At 41.1% G+C, this 21,859-nt stretch overlaps 1 protein-coding gene across 1 annotated transcript in view; it reads right to left on the reverse strand.

Annotated features, from left to right (window-relative positions):
- The window catches only part of SRD5A2 (steroid 5 alpha-reductase 2), a 40,219-nt gene extending 28,158 nt beyond the window's left edge, over positions 1 to 12,061 (reverse strand). The window contains exon 1 of the mRNA XM_021697665.1: positions 11,781 to 12,061. Coding sequence (XP_021553340.1) covers positions 11,781 to 12,061 — 281 coding nt within the window. The remainder of the gene's footprint in view (positions 1 to 11,780) is intronic.
- Positions 12,062 to 21,859: the final 9,798 nt, after the last annotated feature.

Genomic DNA, 21,859 nt, shown 5'->3' on the forward strand with positions numbered 1-21,859 from the left:
TATTTATTTATTTATTTATTTATTTATTTATTTATTTATTTATTTATCAGAGAGAGAGAGAGCACAAGCAGAAGGAACAGCAGTCAGAGGGAGAAGCAGGCTCCCTGCTGAGCAAGGAGCCCAATGCAGGACTCGATCCCTGGACCCTGGGATCATGACCTGAGCTGAAGGCAGATGCTTAACTGACTGAGCCACCTAGGTGTCTCAATTATGATGTTTTGTTATAGCAACCTGAGCTAAGACAGAAACACTCATAACAAATTGGTGGAAAGTTTAGAAACACAAACCAATGAGCTTCAGTATAATAACACTGAGTACAAGCAGAGGCTACTAAAACCTACAAGTCAGCAAGTACTACAAATGATCAAATTAGCAAAGATAAATGCTAAAACCCATTGGAGGGACTTTTGTTTCCAGTCAAGATGGAGTAACAAGGACTAGATTTACCCTCCAGGCTAAACAACAAAAATACAAAATAACAAGACAAATTACATGAAATAATGATTTACAAAACATTGAACATCAGGCAATGAAAGACAAGGATCCCTGAGAGACACATAAAAATGATGTGAGCCTTATAACAACTGATCCAGGTTACTTCTTTGAGAGAATTTTCCCTTTCAGGGAAGGGGATCTCAGACAGAAGTTTAAAGACTTACTGCGCTGAGGAAACACAACTGAGATTCTAGATCAAGAAATCTAGAAGTCTCAGGACAGAATACTGAAGATGAGAGAGATACAAAGAGACCTGCAGAGAATCCTTCTCAAGTATTCAGCAGAGACTTAATTAATGCATTTATGTAAGGAAAGGATGACTCAAAAGGATTAAAGGGAACAGTGCCCAGTATTCACACATGGTCAGGAATAAAGCCCCCCTTCCATTGGGGGGGGCAGACATAGAAAGTCATAATACATGGGACATTGGATAGAATATTCATAAAGGTCTTACCTCAGAGGAAAGGATTAATTAGCCCTGTCACTAGCACTCTTCTAAAACCACTTAGAAAAATCAGATCAAGACCTGAAAGGATCAAATTATTTCCAAGTAATTTAACTGCATCCCAGAGTAAAGCTCAAGAATATTTATAGGAATACAAAAATATTTAACACCCAACCAATCAAAGATTGACCAACCAATCAAAGATTACCAGGCATTTCTTCCCCATAATTGGAAGAAAAATCAATCAAAACTGACACAGAAATGATAGAGATGTTAGAATTAGCAGACAATGACATTAAAACAGCTATTATAACTATTCCAGTTATGGAATGAATAAATCATGGGGATAAAAGGTATGGCATGGGGAATATAGTCATTGGTATTATAAAAGTGTTGTATGTGACCAATGGTAGCTACACTGTGGTGAGCACAGCAAAATGTATAAACTGGTTGAATCACTATGTCATACACCTGAAAGTACTTCAATTTTTAAAAAACAGCTATTATAACTGCATTCCACATGTTCACAAAATTAAGTAGAGACATGGAAGACAGCAGAAAGACCAAAATCACACTTCTAGTGATTAAAACTACAATGTCCGAGTTGAAAATATCCCGGATGGAATTAACAGGCTAAGACAATGCCCTAGAAAAGACTATGAATTGAAAACATAGCAATAGAAACTACTCAAAATGAAATACACTGAAAAAAAAAGAATCAGGAAAAATGAAAGGAGCATCAGCAAGCTCTGGGATGGTTTTATACATGTGTGGGCCTCATAGATTTGTAATTGCAGTTTCTGAACGATAGGAGAGAGAAGCAGGGAGATGAAGAATAATGTATAAAAATAGTCCAAATTTGATGAAAACCTTAAATCCATGGATCTAAGGAGTTTAAAGAACCCCAGCATTAAAGTCATGAAGAAAACTACGCCAAAGAACATAATAAATTGCTCAAAACCAATGATAAGGAGAAAATACTAAAAGTAGACAGAGATAAAAAGACACGTGTACAGAGGAACAAAGATATGAGGACAGCAGATTTCTTTTTATAAACAATGCAAGGAAGATGACAATGGAGTTACATCTTTAAAGTACTGCATGAGGATAGCTGTCATTCTAGAATTCTATATCCTAGAAATACATATCTTCAAAAACAAAGGAGACATAAAGACATTTTCAGATATTCAAAATCTAAAAGAACTGTTCTAAAAGAAATAAAGTTCTTCAGGCAAAATAAAAAATAATACCAGATATAAATATGGATCAATCCCCAAAAGTGAAGAACATCAGAAGTGGCAACTACACAGGTAAATATATGTTTTTTATTATTTAAATCTCTTTAAAAGATAATTGACTGGGATGCCTGGGTGGCTCAGTCAGTTAAGCATCTGCTTTCAGCTCAGGTCATGATCTCATGGTCCTGGGATTGAGCCCTGCATCAGGCTCCCCACTCAGCAGGGAGTCAGCTTCTCCCTCTGCCTCTCCCCACTGCTCAAGCTCTCTCTCTCTCTCATTCTGTCTCTCTCAAATAAATAAATAAAATCTTTTTTAAAAAAGATAATTGTTTAAAAAATAATAGCAGTATGGTGAAGCTTTTTATAGCATGTATATAAGTAAAATAAATAATGATGGTTACATAAATTTAAAGAGAAGAAATGGAAGTATTTATTTCATATTCTTATACTGTACATGAAATGGCATAATAATACTTGAAGGTAGACTGTGATAAATTTAAGATGCATGCAATAAACCTATAAACAAACTAACAAAAGAGTTATAGGTAATAAGCCAAAAAGATATAAAATGAAAAAATAACAATCCAAATGATAGAGGATAAAGAGAAAATGGGAACAAACAACAGAGGGACAAATAGAAACAAATAGCAATATTCCACAGCAGAATTCAATTATAAATTAGTAACATAAAATCCCTAAACATTTGGAAACCAAATAGCACCCTTCCAAATAACCCATGGATCAGAGAAGGAATAAAAAAGATATTTTGAAATGAATTAAGATGAAAGCAACACATAAGAATTTGTGAGGTGCAATAAGCAGTTTTTTGTGTGAAACTCATAGTGGTAAGTGCCTACATTAGAAAAAGGAGAAGGTCTCAATCTATAACTTGAATTTCTGCCTTAAGATACTAGAAAAAGGAGAACAAATCAAACCCAAAGTAGAAGGAAGATAAATATAAATATCAAAACAGGGGCGCCTGGGTGGCTCAGATGGTTAAGCGTCTGCCTTCGGCTCAGGTCATGATCCCAGGGTCCTGGGATTGAGTCCCACATCGGGCTCCCGGCTCAGCAGGGAGCCTGCTTCTCCCTCTGACCCTCTCCCCTCTCATGCTGTTTCTCTCTTGCTCGCTCTCTAAAAAATAAATAAAATCTTTAAAATAAATAAATAAATAAATAAATAAATAAATATCAAAACAGAAAACAAATAGGAAACAGAAAAATCAATAGAGAAACTCAATGAAACCAAAATCTGGTTGAGAAGATTAATAAAATTGATAAAGCTCTAACTAGACAGATGGGGAGGTAGTGAGAAGACATAAATTACCATTATTAAGAATGAGAGAGGTGATACCCCCACAGATTCTACAGATATAAAAAGGATATTTGTGTGTTGACAACTTACCAAGTAACACAATTACATTTTAAGGGACCTTCAACATCCAAACTCAAAGTATCAATATGAAAGGTGACAATTTCAGGAGCTAGTGATGTCATAGTGGCTTAGTAAAAGAGAACTTACACATAAATGGTGACTTTTCCCTCAAAGCAAATCCTTCAAAGCAGCGCCTACTTGTAGGAGTATCTTGATCTCTATGGAAACTTAATTGCATGGTCAGTTTGCAAGGTACTTCTTAAAATCTTGTAATATCAGTGTTATTTTTCCTATTAGGTTTAGTGGACACTGAAAATATTACAAGAAAAAATGCAAACCCAGGGCGCCTGGGTGACTCAGTCAGCTGAGCATCGGACTCTTGATTTCAGCTCAGGTCATGATCTCAGGATTGTGAGACTAAGCCCCATGTCAGGCTCCATGCTGGGCTTGGAACCCACCTAAGATTCTTTCTCGCCATCTCCCTCTGCCCCTCCCCCATGTAAAAAAAAATTAACTCAAGATGGATCACATACATAAATGTAAAACCCAAGATTATAAATCTTTTATAAGGAAACTAAGAGAAAACCCTCCTGATCTAAAGATTTCTTTGATATGACACCAAAAGCACAAAAACAAATAGAAAAATTGGGTCACATTAAAATTTTAAACTTCTGCTTTTCAAAAGACATGGTCAAGAGAATGAAAAATAAAAGCCACACAGACTGGGGGAAAATACTTGCAAAGCATATATCTGGTAAAGGATTTGTATCCAGAATATATAAAGAACTTTCAAAACTCAATAATATGAAAACAAAGGATCCAATACTCTAATATTTAGATTTGTTTATCAGATATACAACTTTGGGCAAGTAAAAAACACTCAATGAGAGACTGGAGTGAGGCCTTGTACTGTTGTTAAAGAGAGCAAATAGGGGCAGGAGAGAGAAACAGACACCATACACAGAAAAGGATCACGGGGTGTTTCAGGGTCAGGTAGGAGAACTGTCAAAAGCATATTGCCTATTTTCTTCACAGTAAGTTCTAGGATCAGCTTTTGACAGCATGGTCCAAGTATAAAAGAAGAGTTTTGAAAAGGGCGTGGAGCCTGATTAAGGTCTGGATAGTAGGATTGGATATTATGGCATATATTCAAAAGATATTTGGTATTAAAAGGAGGAGAGGCATTCCAAGTCAGAGTATCTGAAGAACCGGGCAATTTTAGGTCATAGGTTATCAGGCCCCTTTTCCTGACCATCACATTCCCACCCCAAAAGTCTGGGAATGGACCATCCTTTCAGGACCCACTCCAGTGCCTGCCCATCACTCCCACTCACCCCCACCAATCACTGCGATCAGATGGAGTGCAGTCATTTGTGAAATAGCATTAAAAATAGTGGATTGTCTCAAAGACAAAATGAGATAACCAATGTAAATCATGTAACATAATTCCTGGAACACCCCGAGCTCAATAAATATTGGTTTCCCTTTCCTTTGCCCCCTTCCCTAACCAAATGGAAGGCAAATTGCAGTGCTGGCCTCAGTTCAGAGGGTTTTTTAATTTAGACCTCCTATGCTGAGCTCTTACTAAAGGATCCTGGGTTGAGCACGGCGACTTTTTAAACAACTTGATTCCAGATTTTGATGGCCCCATTGCCGTATGTGGCAGGGAGTCAAAAAGCAGAATGGGAGGGGCCCTAGGCTCCAGAACCAAGTTGCCAGGCTCTGGCAAAAATCAATAGGTAGACAACTTTTCTGTTCTAGAAACAGAAAGCATTCGGAGGGGGAGACAAACCATGAGAGACTATGGACTTTGAGAAACAAACTGAGGGTTCTAGAGGGGAGGGGGGTGGGAGGATGGGTTAGCCTGGTGATGGGTATTAAAGAGGGCACGTACTGAATGGAGCACTGGGTGTTATACGCAAACAATGAATCATGGAACACTACATCAAAAACTAATGATATAGGGGCGCCTGGGTGGCTCAGTCGTTAAGGGTCTGCCTTCGGCTCAGGTCATGATCCCAGGGTCCTGGGATCGAGCCCCGCATCAGGCTCTCTGCTTGGCGAGAAGCCTGCTTCTCCCTCTCCCACTCCCCCTGCTAGTGTTCCCTCTTTCGCTGTTTCTCTGTCAAATAAATAAAATCTTTAAAAAAAAACCAAAAAACTAATGATATAATGTATGGTGATTAACATAATAATAATAAAAAAAAAAACAGAAAGCATTTATGCTCCCCCCTCCTGCTGGCTGAGGGCCCATCATTTTGAGTATCCCTCCCGGCCTTTCCACTGTCCCCAACTCATTCCTCCTCAGGGAAGGAGAAGCGAATTGCCTGACTGGTAAACTTAAAAGCAGCACCTCTCAAGTGGTGTGTGCAGCTCAGCCCACCTCCCATTCTGCTGCTTTCTCAGAACCGGCTCCACTGGGAAAGGCCTGTGGTTGTTCAGCTGTGAGTGTTGCTGGGCATTTTTGAGGTACAGTGTTAGGAGGCCCACATGTAAGCCACATTGCCCCAAATCAGCTTTAATGAACTCTAATAAGGGTGGTCACTGTTGCTTAACTCCTAGGTTTACCTCTCAGTTGGTTCTGAACTTGGCTGGGGGAGAGGAGTGCCCTCTAGTCCATGAACACCCAAGCACAGAGAAGCATCAGAGACAGCACATTCAGGGGCATGACTGTGGCCCCGTGGAGGTCCCCCTCAGTTTGCATTTCCCCACCTGCTCTAAGCCTCTCAGACTGACATTGCCACCACCAACTTTCACACGAGAAAGAATGAGAGACACATAATGGTGATTCTTTCTTTGTCTTCCTCCTGGAGGTCAAGGTGTTGTACTTCGGTGTCTCCCATAGGACTTTGCATGGTTCTGAGCATGTGGAACTCTGATAAAGAATCAGGACACTGGGTTCAAACCCCACTCTGTCCCTTCCTAGCCATGTGACTTCATACACACCACTTCACCAATTGGGATCATTGTTTCCTCATCTTGTTTGTTCTTTTTAAGTGATGTTACGGCAGAATGAGCAAGAACTTCAGCTTTTCTTCAATGTGGCAAAAATGAAATGGTCAAGATCTCGAACACTTGTTTATATTTTTGGCAAACAGAGCTCTACATTTTTCAGATGTGCTTATGATGTCGACCCATTTAGAATGTAAACTCCAAGACTCCTACTATTTCCCACAAGTGGTCAGATAAAGGACTTGGAACCTAGGGATTCTCAGAAAATGATGTTACTACTAAATTCCTATTTAAATGGACCAGATATATCCTAGAATTGGCCCACTGCTTTGCTACAGGATTTAACAAAATTTTATTATAGTATTACCAGGAATGTAATCAATTTACTGATTGTAGAGCATGCCATTCATGGTTTTCTTAAGGAGGGGCTGGCCGGAACTGGGGCCTACAGGCCAAATACTGCCCACTCCCTGTTTGTGTAAGTGAAGTTTTACTGGAACACAACCACACTCATTTGTGTCCATATTATCTGTGGCTGCTTTCATGCTACAATAGCAGAGTATAATAGTTGTAACAGAGACTGTATGCCTACGAACCCTAAAAGAGTTACTATCTGGCTTTTCTACAGAAAAAGTTTGCTAACCCTCATTCTGAACAATTTTCAGTTAATCATACTTGATCAAATTATACCTCATAAACGTCCTTAACACATGATTAAGTGACCACAAGAATGTGGCTTCTCCTGCATGGCCTTTCTTCTCAATCTGCAAGAGAAGAAATTTGTCTAGGTGGTTTCCAACGTAAGCATCAGTCAATACTCTGACTCTCAGCCAATGAGTAATTTCCTTCATGAGGTTTTTGGAGAGCCTTTTTTTCTGAGTTTTTATGATTTTGTTTTATATTTAAAGACACATTTCTCTTTTTTTAACTGAAGTATAGTTGACACACAATGTTACCTTAGTTTCAGGTGTACAACATAGTGCTTTCACAAGTTTATATATTATGCTATGTTCACCACAAGTGTAGCTCCCATCTGTCACCATACAACGCTATTACAATACCATCGACTATATTTCCTGTGCTGTACCTTTCAGCCCAGCGACTTATTCAGTCCATTACTGAAAGCCTGTATTTCGCATTCCCCTCATCACTCATTTTGCCCATTCTCTACCGCCCCCTCCTGGGGCAACCATCAGTTCATTTCCATCATGAGATTTGATTACTTCTGAATAGTTCAGACATCGGCATCTCTTAAGAGATTGGAGAAGCATTGGCAAGGCCCATCAGGGGACTCAAATTCCAGCCTCCTCTTTGCCCCTAATTGGCTAAACCTCTCGTTGCTTTACTTCTGTAAAATGAGGAGGCTGGACAGATGAGGATGGAGTTTCCTTAAAGCAGATAATTATAGTCCAGAGTGTGAAGTGCATCCTAGAACGCCACACTGGCTGCTATGAAAGCCCAAGGAATGGTATCACACCGGGATTCACAGAGAAGGGACTCAGAGAAGGCTTCTTGGAGGAAGTGATTCTGATCTGAGTTTTGAAGAATAGGGAAGAATTCATGCTGCTGGAGAATGAACTGACCAATAAAGCAAAAATGCATCTTATGGAAGCCATCATTTTATTTGGCTAATTAGGAAATGTCATCTGTTTAAACATCTAAACCCCAGGAAGGATCTAAATTCAAACCGACCCTAATGTGTGCATTACACTGTGCTTCTGGATACACATCACGAAAAAGTCACTCTGCAAGCAACTTTTCACAATATAATCCTCCTTTTCTGTGAAAAGAGGTTTCTTTTCCTTCTTCAGCTTAATACCAAGGTCACATCCAAGTCTTGAAAAAGACATCAACTGCCACAGGCTTGGGTGGTGTGATGATCATTGCATAGGACACAAAGCCTTCTTGGGAAAATGAGGATCAATCAGAGAGTGTGAGCAAAGGATCATTCCAGGGCTGTAGGCAAGGTCAACAAGAGATAACTCTGACTTCAAACAACTTTGGCAATGTGGTTAGACAACGTGCTTACACAGCAATCATTCCCATTTGGCTAGACCATCCAAACATTCACAACAATAGATTCTGAAGGGAGGAGAATTATCTCAGTTGACCTAGCCATGCAATCTCAGCAGTGATTTCTAAGTAATCACGGGCTCTCCCACAATCCAACCGTTTGTACCAATGTCAGAGGCAGAATTCATTCATGCATTCAACAAATTTAGTGAGTTACCAACTATGCACCAGCACTTTTCTATACACTATGGACACAGCCATGAAGAGAGGAGACAAAAATCCTTGCCCTTGTGGAACTTAAATGCTTTGTACGGAGAAAAGCACAGAGTTTTAACTACTATCCAATAGGACATATTGCTGTTCTGAACAGTCCTGAAGGGACATTTTCCAAGAGTCTAAGCCACACCTGAGCCAGCCTTCCTCCTGATCCCTTGTCCCTTCATCTTAGTCTCTGTGTCACAAGCAATTTACTGTGGAAGGTGAGGTCAAGGCAGCCTGATGCTTTTTTCTTAATGTACCCTCATTATCAAGCCACATGACTCCTAAAGCCTCGAAACAAAAATGTTCACAGGCTTTGAACCACTTCTGGGAATCTTGACTGAGAAAACACACCTAACTTCTGAAGAGATTTTAGGTTGCAAAAATGTGCATCACCACTTTAACCTAGCTTCCCCCCCGCCTGCAAAATAAGGGGATAAATTAAACGTCCAACTCTAAATTAATGGATAGATAAATTATTGTTTTTACATGAGATGAAATCCCATGCAGCCATTAAGATTATATTTACAAAGACTCCATGATAATGTAGGAAAACACTTATTATAAAATGTTAGGTAATCAAGCAGAACAAAGCTATATATATTCAAAATAACAAGCCTGTGTAAAAAACTACTAAGAAAAATAAAAGCCTTGATGGAAATGTTCCAAAACATTAACCACTGATATACTTAGGTGTTAAAATTATGGGTGTTTTTCTACTTTTGTATTTTCCTTTTTTTCTTTAGTCAACATTTATTATTTTCAGAATTAAAAAATAATAATTTTAAGCCTAAATATAGTTTTTAAAAGGCAAGGACAAGGTGGCAAGAACAAGTATAAAACAGTTTATCATGGTAGCTAAGAGCCTGAGATCTGAATTCAGAACCCTGGGTCTGAACCACGGCTCCCCAAGTTACTCTGTGACCTTGGGCAGATTATTTAACGTTTCTTCCCCCTAGTTTCTCACCTGCGAAATGGGGGTAAAAATAGTGCCTATGAGAATTAGTAGATAATTCATGAAGAGTGTTGAGACCTCATAAGCCCTCAAAATAACAGATCCAATACTCCAGTGGCCTCAAAAAAAGAGTTCACACAAGAGGGGAAGGTGGGATATCTTCACATCTCAGGAACAGCTAACTCAGAACTGTGTTTTCAGTGGGCAATTTTCCCTCACTCAGCATCAATCCCCAAATCCTTGACTTTTAAATTTTCCCCTGAAGATGGACAGTATGTTGATACTCATTTTATGGGTAATTATTTCCTTGGGTGTTTTTGTTTTTTTTTTTTAATGTACTGGTCATCATTTACTGTGCACAGTGACTTTAATTTTAAAAACAAGTCTGAAAATTATGTTAATAGGACCATCGGAAAATACTACACGTTACTTTAAGATGAAATGACCTCATAAAAATACTGTTTATGGTCTGACAGTTGTTAATTTGAAGATAAAAGTAACTGTCTGATAGAATCATATTTTTTGTCAAATGTTGGTTCCAAAAACAGTGAAATGAAAACTAGCCTCTTAACTCCTGCACCCAACATTTTTTTTCTGTACAAATTAAACCACTTAAATCTGGGTAATATCATGTGGTCGTTAATTAAGCCTGCACCTTGTCCACAACAGACTTTTAGTAAATATTTGCAGAAAGGACACCCATTTCTGAAATTTTAGTTCTTATTGCTTGCCAATACTCATCTTTTTAAAAGAATGAGAATTCAGTTCAGATTGCATAAATATGAAATCTTAACCAATAAAGAAGATCCAGAGGATTAGACAGATTAAAATTTGTTTCTCTACAAATGAAATGAGGCATCCTTATGAAAAAGAATTGTGACTTTCAGCTTCCAGCATTCTTTTCCCTAATTTCCAATCTAGATTTCCTTGATCTTTTGACCCTAGGAATCCTCTACTCAAAATAAGGCTGCGCTTCTGTCCGTTCTTGACTTGGTTTGGCAACTTTCCTCTGTCACAGACTCTCCTTGCATGGGGTTTCTGCCCGCTGAACGCGGTGAAAACGCCCTGAACCGTGGTGTTCCACGGGCTTAGATTTGAATCTGGCTGGGCACTAGCTGCATCACCTTCGTTAGTCACTGACCCTCACTCAGCCTCGGTTTCTTTGTCTATAAAGCGGGCATCATAAACACAGATCTCACAAGGTTACAGTGGGGCTCCTAGAGACAACTGACTGGGCACGACTAGCAACTCACTCAGGTGCTCTTCCCCTCCCCTGGGAGTCTTTTTTGAGGGTCTGCAGTCATTGTCCGAAAGCCTTTGATTTCTTTTCAGGCTGTCCTTAGACCAGAAGGCAAAGCTGTCCTGAACTTGGGGCTCTTCATTTAGAAGAGCATTTGAGCTCTACATTAACTTCGACTCCGTCACGCTTCCGTCCCAGGGAACGGGACAGGTAGAGGAGCGGGTGGCGAGTGCCGCCCCCTTTGCGGGGAAGGGTGCTGAGAAGTGGGGTTCTCGCTCAGGCCAGTGGGTCCCCATCCCGTTGTCTCTCCCACGGGGAAGTCCGGCTCCGGCTCTGCCCACCTCCCTCCGACCCGCAAAGATTAAGTTATGGGCCCCTCTGAGCCGGGGGTCCTTCGGGAGATGCCCACACGTAGACTCTCTCCGGATCCCAGAACCAGCGTGCCCCCGCCCTGCAAGGGAAAGGAGAAGGGAGGTGGAAAGGGAGAGGGGGGCGAGCCGCCACAGGTGAGGCGGCCCGCGTGCAGTTGCGGAGGGAACCTTGCCGGCTCGCCTCCCTCCCGCTCGCCTCCTTCCCCGCAGCAGCCGGAGGATTTGGAGCCGGCCGGAGAGGCGCGCGGGGCAGGGAAAGTGCCGGGGCGTCTGCCCCGCGACGGCTTCTCGCCTTGGCCGGCGTGCGGCCCGAAGCCCGGCCCCGCCGGGGGCTCCCCTCGAGCACTGCTCCGCGCTCCGCTCGGCGTTCCCAAGTGCGCCGCGCTCCTGGACGCCGGGCGCCTGGCGGGGCGCCGCGCCCGCAGCGGGCAAACGCTACCTGTGGAAGTAATGTGCGCAGAAGAGGCCCAGGAGCACCGTCGCGGGCTGGCCGAAGAGCGAGCGCGGCTGCCGGGCGAGGATCCCCGCGGGCACCGCGAAGGAGGGCAGCTCCTGCAGGAACCAGGCGGCGCGCGCGGGCAGGCGGGTGGCGGCGGGCATCAGGCTCTCCGAGTACTTCCCGTAGCCGGAGGGCTTCGCGAGGTACAGGACCAGTGCCCCCAGAGCGGCCAAAGTGGCGCTGCCTGCCAGCACCGGGCTCTGCTGGCAGTGAACGGACATCGCGCCGTGTTCCCCGCCGGTGGCCGCCGCTCGCGCAGAAGAGAGCGCGGTCTCCACGGCCCCTTTATGGGGCGCGAGACGCCACCCTGCGTCCGCCCCTTCGGCCTTGGCTCCCGCCCTTCCGTCCTGCTTTCGGCTCGGCGTGGCCAGCCCTGGCCTGGCTCAGCATCAATGCCCCTTTCGCCCGGCTGGCGCTTGGGGTGGCAGCCGGGGCGGAGGGGAGGACCCAGGGGCCAAAAACGTGTCCTGCCCGCCTGGGGCTAGGCCACATCTGCGCCTCCGCCCGCGCGCCCACCCTCTCCACCGCCTGCCACTGGTCTTCCCTTTGCCCTTCGAAGACCTGTTCCTCACCGTGCATCGCCCTCTGATGCTGCAGCTTCTAGGACTAGGAAATCGGAAGAGAAAAACCACAGGGACGATTTAGCCGGGGTAGTTCTCTCGCCCCCAACACACCCCTGGGCCGCCGCCACGCAGCCTCCACCCTCAGACCACCCCAAGCCTGGATCTCCCCAGTCCCTCCGCTTCCCTACGCTCCTTCACTCCGCGTCCGCTCCCACCCTGTCCTGCATCCTTCTTACGACCTTGGGCCTGGCATCCAAGGCACGTCCCGCGCCCTCCAGCCCTTCTGCTTGGGGGCTCGGTGCGCCTTCTCCCTCTCAGCCAGTGCCCCCTCTACCCCACCACGTCCCCAGGGCCCTCATTCCTCCGCCGTTTCTCTCTGCTTTGCTGGCTGCGCCCCTGGGTCTCCGGCCTCTGCCAAAGAGGCGCATCCCCAACGCGCGGACGCACCAGCAAGGGTGGCGGCCGGGAGCGATGATCCCGTCCGAGGCCTTGACCCTCCTCCACCACCGGCCCCCTGGAGCCGGCCCGGACTCCGGCTAAAGTCTACGGTTTCTGCCGCGGGACCCGTCTCCCTACTCTGTGAGCGGATGAGTCGGGTTCCACGTGGTGGTGGTACTGGAGATGCTACCGTGCTCTGAACAGCCAGACGTGGTTCTTCCTTCTATTTTCCACCCTCCTCTCATCCTTCACCCGCTCGTTCATTATCTATTTCTTCTTGCCTTCTCTGACTAAGTGTCCAGACCTCCTTAGCTGCCCTCCCCCGAAGTTGTGTGCCCCTTTTAATCTCTTCGTCTTTCTTTGACCTGGCTTCCTCCTCCAGGTTGACCTTCTCTTCCCTAGTGCTGCCTACATCAGTCTTCCATCTTCATGTCCCACCTCGAATAGGGATTACTTTATCCCTATTAATTTTCTTCTCTGGTCCCTACTTCAGGCTCCACCCCAGCCTTCCCCCGCACCTTTCCTTGGCTCTTTCTTCCTCCTCTCTCTTAGTGCCAACTCACTGCCTCAGGAGCCCCTCTCAGTTTCCCCCCATCCACTCATGCTCTGTCCTACGGGCTGTTCCAATGAAAGGCACATTGTCCCATCTGCCCAGTTTGAGGCTGTTTCTTTATACCTGGGACGCTTTCCAAATTTGATGAGAACCCCATCTTATAGATCTAAGAACCTTGGTAAACCCTAAGCAAGATGAACACACACCCCCAGCACACTCAGCAATCGACTTGCTGAGAACCAGTGATAAGGAGGAAAATCTTTAAAGCAGCCAGAAAAAAGAAAGAAGGAAAAAAAAAAAAAGACCTAGGTAATAGGGACAAAGGTAATAAGTACAACAGATTTCTCAGACGCTATGCAAGCCAGAAGAAAATGGGATGGTACATGTGAAGTGCTGAAAGAAAAAAATTTTCAACCAAGAATTTCACATCTAGGGCCCCTGGGTGGCTCAGTCGGTTAAGAGGCTGCCTTCAGCTCAGATCATAACCCCAGAGTCCTGGGATCGGGCCCCAGATCGGGCTCCCTGCTCAGAGGGGAGCCTGCTTCTCCTTCTCCCTCTGCGTGCCCCTCCCCCTGCTTGTCCTCTCTCTCTCTCTCTCTTTCTCTCTCTCGAGCATGTGCTCTCTCTCTCAAATAAATAAAATCTTCTTTTAAAAAAATTTCACATCTAATGAAAATATCCTTCAAAAACGAAGGTGAGGAGATTGGTTTCCAGACATAATGGACTAAGATTCTGACAGACACACACACACACACACACACAAGCAGAAAGCGATAACAAAACCTGGGAAGAAAATCTATCTGAAGTTACTAGAGAATGAACAGGAGCAAACAGTTACTGATGGGGAAATGGCCTTCACATAGCAGGAGGACATGGAAAGCTGTAGGCATAAGCACTCCTTTTCTGAGACTTTCAGCCTGGACAAGTGCAGTCCGAATAATGCACATAGCAGCAGAGACACATGTGAAAAATAATACTTACCATAGTCCTGAAAAGGAAAGAGCCAGAGAGGGAATTCCTAAACTCTGTCTACCCATATCTCTGGATGACTCCTGAACAGCACATTATAGGAGACTTAAAGCAAGTCAGCTCAGACAAAGTTCTGAACAGACACAAGAAACAAAGTTTGAAGTTCAATCCCAGCCAAGAAGATTGCCAGCTGAAACAAATAATATTCATAAGAGAAAAAGAATATAACCCATAATCTCTCCTACTTAGCATGCATAATGTCTGAAATTACCTGACACAGGAAAAATCAATTCAATGAAACACATTCTCAAGAGAAACAAAAATCAATCAAGTCCAATACTAAGATGAACCAAACTTAGAATTAGCAGACGAGGATTTTAAAGTAACTATTGTAATTGCAATAGTTTGCTAGGGCTGCTATAACAAGTATCACAAACTTGATGGCTTAAACAACAGAAGTTTATTGCCACTCAGTGCTGGAGGCTAGAAGTCCAAGATCAAGGTGTCAGCAAGGTTAGTTCTTCTGAGGGCAGTGGGGGATAATCTGTTCCATGACTCTCCTCTAGTTTCTGGTAATTTGCTGGAAATCTTTGGCATTCCTTGGCATGTAGAAGCTTCATCTTCACATAGCCTTCTCCCTGTGTGTATGTATCTGTGTCCAAATTTCTCCTTTTAATAAGGATACCAGTCATATTGGATTAAGAGCCCACCCTACTCCAGTATAATCTCATTTTAACTAATTATATCTCCCATGATCCTTTTTCCAAATAGGATCACATTCTTAAGTGCTTGGAGTTAGAACTTCAACATAGAAGTTTTGCGAGAGAGGGTCACCAGGGTGACTCAGTCGGTTAAGCGTTGTACTCTTGGTTTTGACTCAGGTCATGATCTCTGGGTTGTGGGATCAAGCCCCACATTAGGCTCTGTGCAGAGTGTGGAGCCTGTTTAGGATTCTCTCTCTCCCTCTTCCTCTGCACCCCCCCCAATTCGTGCTCTCTCTCAAAAAAAAAAAAAATATATGGAGGGAGACACAACTTAACCAATAGCAATAATTAACCTCAGTAAAGTATAAAACAAAACATGCTTTCAGTACATGAAATCACAGTATAGAAATGGGAAATGATGAGAAATTGAAATGAGTTTTTAAAGATGGAAATTCTAATAATACACTATATGTTAATTAATTGATTTTAAATAAAATAAAGATGGAAATTCTAGAACCAAAAAATACAATTTATGAAATAAAAAAATTATGGGATAGACATACAGCTGAACAAAGAAGATGGAAGGAAGAATAAGTGAACTTGAAGAGAGATTATTTGATAAAAGGCAGAAATTTACAAATTCAAATTATTCAATGAGAAATAAGCAGATAAACAAAAAAGCCCATACTGAGGCAAAGCAAATCATATTTAAGTTATTAAAGGTCAAAGATAAAGAATGAATCTTAAAAGTAATAGAAATCTTAGAAAAGATTAAAAGAAATAGAATCTTAAAAAAATAGAAAAACAACATATACAGGAGGACAACAATCTGATTAACAGCTAACTTCTTTTTTTTTTTTTTTTTTTTAAGATTTTATTTATTTATTTGAGAGAGAGAGAATGAGAGACAGAGAGCACGAGAGGGAAGAGGGTCAGAGGGAGAAGCAGACCCCCGCTGAGCAGGGAGCCCGATGCGGGACTCGATCCCAGGACTCCAGGATCATGACCTGAGCCGAAGGCAGTCGCTTAACCAACTGAGCCACCCAGGCGCCCAACAGCTAACTTCTTATCAGAAACATGTAAATCAGAAGAGAGTGGAACATCTTTAAAATTCTGAAAGAAAAAAATTTCTGCCCAGAATTCTACCTATATCCAAAAAGTATTATTCAATAATGAAGGTGAAATATGGATATTTTCAGATAAACAAAAACTATGAGCATTCATAACTTCAGTATAATAAATGGTAAAGTCCTTGTGGCTGAAGGGAAAAGATAACTGATAAAAACATAAAGGATGGTGAGATATGAGTTTATAAGTTTGCAAGATTTCTATTTTTTTTAAATGAAGTACTACATTGCAACTATAATTATACTGTGACAGTTGTGAATGAAGGTTGAAATCCATAGGGCAATCCTATAAAAAATTTAATAAAGAATAACTACTATATAGGGGCGCCTGGGTGGCTCAGTTGTTAAGCATCTGCCTTTGGCTCAGGTCATGATCCCAGAGTCCTGGGATCAAGCCCCACATTGGGCTCCCTGCTTGGCAGGAAGCCTGCTTCTCCCTCTCCCACTCCCCCTGCTTGTGTTCCTTCTCTCGCTGTGTCTCTCTCTGTCAAATAAATAAATAAAATCTTTTTTTAAAGCTATTTTTTTTTAAAAAAGAATAACTACTATGTTTAAGTTTGAATGTTAACTAGTTTATTGTGGTGATCATTTCACAATACATACAAACATTGAATCATTATGTTGTACTCCCAAAACTAATATAATGTTATATGTAAATTATACCTCAATTTAAAAAAAGAATAACTACAAATTCAATAGTAAAATTAAAATAAGAATATAAAAAGATAATCAAATAATCAGAAGGAGGGGACAGGAAGAGAATAACAAAAACAAAACAAAGAAGAGCTAAATGGTTGTAACAGCTTGGAAAGGAAGAAGTGAAACTATATCTTCATAAATGACATGATCTTATATGTAAAACTCTAAGGAATCTACTAAAAAGCTTTTAGCACAAATAAGCGAGTGCGCCAAGGTTACAAGATACAGGATCAATATACAAATATCAACTGAAACTAGCAATAAGAATCTGAAATGAAATTATAAAAACAATCAATTTACAATAGCACCAAAAAACCCAAAATACTTAGGGAAAACAAAGGAATGAGACAAAAAAAGGAATGGGACTTAAACACTAAAAACTAGGGGTGTCTGGGTGGCTCGGCCATTAAACATCTGCCTTTGGCTCAGGTCATGATCCCTGCATCCCGGGATGGAGCCCCGCGTCAGGCTCCCTGCTCAGCAGGGAGTCTGCTTCTCCCTCTCCCACTCCCCCATCTTGTGCTCCCTCTCCCGCTGTATCTCTCTCTCAAATAAATAAATAAAATCTTAAAAAGTTAAAAAAAAAAACCAAAACACTGAAAACTATAAAACATTGTTGAAAGAAATTAAAGAACACTTAAATAAATGGAAAGATATCCTATGTTCATGGATTGGAAGCCTTAATATTGTTAAGATGTCATACTCCCTGAGGTGCCTGGGTGGCTCAGTCAGTTAAGCGTCTGCCTTCGGCTCAGGTCATGATTCCAGGGTCCTGGGATTGAGCCCCACATCAGGCTCTCTGCTCAGCGGGGAGTCTGCTTCTCCCTCTCCCTCTGCTCACGCTCTCTCAAATAAACAAATGAAATCTTAAAAAAAAAAAAAGATGTCATATTCCCTGCTATAGACTGAATTGTGTTCCCCCAAAATTTGTATATTGAAGCCCTAACTCCTAATGTGATTGTATCTGTACCTGAATATAGGGTCTTTAGGAGGTAATTAAGGTCAAATGAGGTCATAAGGATGGGGCTCTAATCAGATGAAAGACTGTGGCCTTATGATACAAAAAAGATCTCTCTCTCTTTCTGTCAGTCTCTCTCTCTCTCCCATGTGAAGAAACAGTGAGAAGGCAGCTATCTGTGGCCCAAGGAGAGAACTCTCACCACACACCAACCTTGCTAGTACTCTGATCTTGGACTTCTATTCTCCAGAATTGTCACAATAAATTTAAGTTTATTGTCACCCAGTCTATGGTATTTTATTATGGCAGTCTGAGCAGACTAAGACACTCCAAACTGGTCTACGTATTCAATTCAGTTCCTATCAAAATCCCAGCTGACTTTTCAGAAATGGAAAAGCTGGTCCTAACATTCATATGCAAATGCAAGAGGCCAAGAATAGACAAAGCAATCTTTCAAAAGAAGAAAAAATTGAAGGACTTCTACATCCTGATTTCCAAACTTACTACAAAGAAACAATAACCAAGACAGTATGGTACCAGCATAAAAATAGATACATAGATCGATGGAAGAGAATTTAGAGTCCAGATATAAATTCGCACATCTATGGTAAACTAGTTTTCTACAAGAGTGACAAGATCATTCAATGGGGAAAGAATAGCCTTTTCAAAAAATGTTGCTGGTATAAATAAATAGCCCCATGCAAAAGAATGAAATTGGACCCCTAATTCACACCATATACAAAAATTAACTCAAAATTGATCAAGCACATAAATGTGGGTTAAAACTATAAAACTCTTAGAAGAAAATAGAGGTATAAACATGACCTTAAATTAGGCAATGGTTTCTTTTTTTTTTTTTTTTTTTTAAGATTTTATTTATTTGTGAGAGAGAGAATGAGAGACAGAGAGCATGAGAGGGAGGAGGGTCAGAGGGAGAAGCAGACTCCCTGCCGAGCAGGGAGCCCGATGCGGGACTCGATCCCGGGACTCCAGGATCATGACCTGAGCCGAAGGCAGTTGCCCAACCAACTGAGCCACCCAGGCGCCCGTAGGCAATGGTTTCTATAACACAAAGCACTAGTAACAAAAGGGGAAAAAGATCAATTTGGCTTCATTAAGACTAAAAACTTTTCTGCAAGTAATACTACCAAGAAAGTGAAAAGTCACTATGCTGTGCATTAGATCTCCAGAACTTACTAAACTACTAGTTGCAACTTTGTACGTTTTAACACCATCTCCCCAATTCTACCAACTTCCAGCCCTGGTAACCACAATCCTACTCTTTGTTTGGCCTTTTTACACTGCACATGTAAGTAATGTCATATGACATTTGTCTTTGTCTGGCTTATCTCACTTAGCATAATATCTTTAAGGTCCAACCATGTTGTCACACATGTCAGGATTTCCTTCTTTCTCATAGCAGAATAATATTCCATCATTATCACATCCTTGCTATCCATTCATCCATTGATGAACACTTAGGTTGTTTTCATATCTTGGCTATTGTAAACGATGCTGCAATAAACATGGGAGTGCAGATAATCTTCTTCATACCCTGTTTTCATTTCCTTTGACTATATACCCAGAAGTAGGATTGCTGGATCATATGGTAGTTCTATTTTTAATTTTTTGAGGACCCTCCATCCTGTTTCCCACTAGTGGTTGAACTAATTTTTAATATTCCCACCAACAGTACATGGGATTTCCTTTTTTCTCCACAAACTCACTGACACTTGTTATCGCTTGTCTTCTTGATGATAGCCATTCTAATGAGATGCTATCTTATTGTGGTTTTGATATGAATTTCCCTGATTAGTGATATTGAGCATCTCTTCATGTACTATTAGCCATTTGTATGTCTTCTTTGGGAAAATGTCTATTCAGTTCCTTTGCCCATTTTTTAACCAGACTTTTGTTATTAAGTTGTATGGGTTCTTTATATATTTTGGACATTAACCCTTATCTGATATATGGTGTGCAAATATTTCCTTCCATTCCACAGGTTGCCTTCATTTTGTTGATTGCTTCTTTTGCTGTGTGGTAGCTGATTTTAAGTTTGGTGTAGTCCCACTCGTTTATTTTTCTTTTGTTGCTTGGGCTTTGGTGTCATATAAAAAAAAATCATTGCCAAGACTGATGTCAAGAAGCTTCTTCCCTATGCAGTATGTTTTCTTCTAGGGATTTGATGGTATCATGTCTTATGTTTAAGTCTTTAATCAATTGCAAGTTAATTTTTGTGAGTGATATGATAGGGTTCCAATTTTACTTCTCTACATATGATTATTCAGTTTTCCCAGCACCATTTATTGAAGAGACCATCCTTTCCCCATTGAGTGTTCTGGCTCCCTTGTCAAATATTAGATGACTCTGTATGCAGGGGTTTATTTCTGGTCTCTCTATTCTATTACATTGATCAACTTGTCTATTTTAATGCCAATACCATACTGTTTTAATTGCTATAGATTTGTAGTACAGTTTGATTTTCAACAAAAGTTACCAAAACTATCCAATGGAGAAAAAATGGTGCTAGAACAATTGGATCTCTCTTTGTAAAAGATGAACGTCAACTCTTCCTCCACATCATGTACAAAATTAACTGAAAATACATTATAGATCTAATTGTATGAATTAAAACTATTAAAATTCTAAAAGGAAACACAGAATAACATCTTTGTGATATTGGGGTAGGTCAAGATTTCTTAAACAAGACACTCCAAAGAACAAAGTACAAAAATATTGATAAATATCAACTTCATTAAGATTAAAAACTTTTGCTTTTTCTAAAGACACAGTTAAGAAAACTAAATGGCAAGCCATACATTTGCAGAAAATTTTCGCCACACATATATTCAACAAAGGAATTATATCCAGAATATACAAATGACTCTTTTAATTCAATAATTAGATGACAAGCAACCCAATTAAAATGGGCAAAATATTTTAAAGCCATTTCACAAAGAAGATCTACAATAGCCAAAAGGCACATGAAAATATGTTCAACATAATTAGTCATCAAAAAATGCAAATTAAAGCACAATGATGGGGTGCCTGGGTGGCTCAGTCGTTAAGCGACTGCCTTTGGCTCAGGTTATGATCCCAGGGTCCTAGGATCGAGCCCTGCATCCGGCTCCCTGCTCGGCAGGAAGCCTGCTTCTCCCTCTCCCACTCCCCCTGCTTGTGTTCCCTCTCTCACCGTCTCTCTGTCAAATAAATAAATAAAATCTTTAAAAAAAAAGCACAATGAGATATAACTACATACCCACAAGAGTGATTAAAATTAATTAACAACAAAATCTCATATATTGCTTGATAGGGATGCAAAATGGTACAGTCACTTTGAAAAACTGTCAGCAGTAACTTATAAACATACATTTACCATGTGACTGAGTAATTCCACTCATTTAAGTATTTACTCAAAAAGAAAGGAAACATATGTCCCCATAAAACATGTATCTGAGTGTTCAAAGCAACATTATTCATAATAGCCAAAAGCTGGACGCAACCCAAATGTTCACTCAACAGGTGAATGGGTAAAAAATATATATATGTATAAATATCATGGACCACTACTCAGCAATATAAAGAAACAAAATACACATGCAATAACATTGATGAATCTCAAAAACATCATGCTATAAAGTCAAATACAAAATATTAGGTAATACATATCAATAGCATACACACTCCCAGTTGTAACAACCAAAAATATGTCCAAAGAGTGCCAAATGTCCCCTGGAGAGGCAAAAGTTCCCCAGCTGAAGATCACTGGTTTAGACATATTTGAGTTTCTTGTACTTAACATATATATAAATACCTAATACTGTTCTATAAGCTTGCTCCATTTAATTAAGAAGATTTCATTTACAAGACATCTTTTAATTTCCTTTGGTGAGAGACAATTTATACCAATTTGTTTTCAGATAGAAGAAAGAAAGAAAAAGAAGAAAGAAAGAAAGAAAGAAAGAAAGAAAGAAAGAAAGAAAGAAAGAAAGAAAGAAAGAAAGAAAG

The sequence above is a fragment of the Neomonachus schauinslandi genome, chromosome 10 (genome assembly GCF_002201575.2).
Source record: "Neomonachus schauinslandi chromosome 10, ASM220157v2, whole genome shotgun sequence".
NCBI classification, from domain to species: Eukaryota; Metazoa; Chordata; class Mammalia; order Carnivora; family Phocidae; genus Neomonachus; species Neomonachus schauinslandi.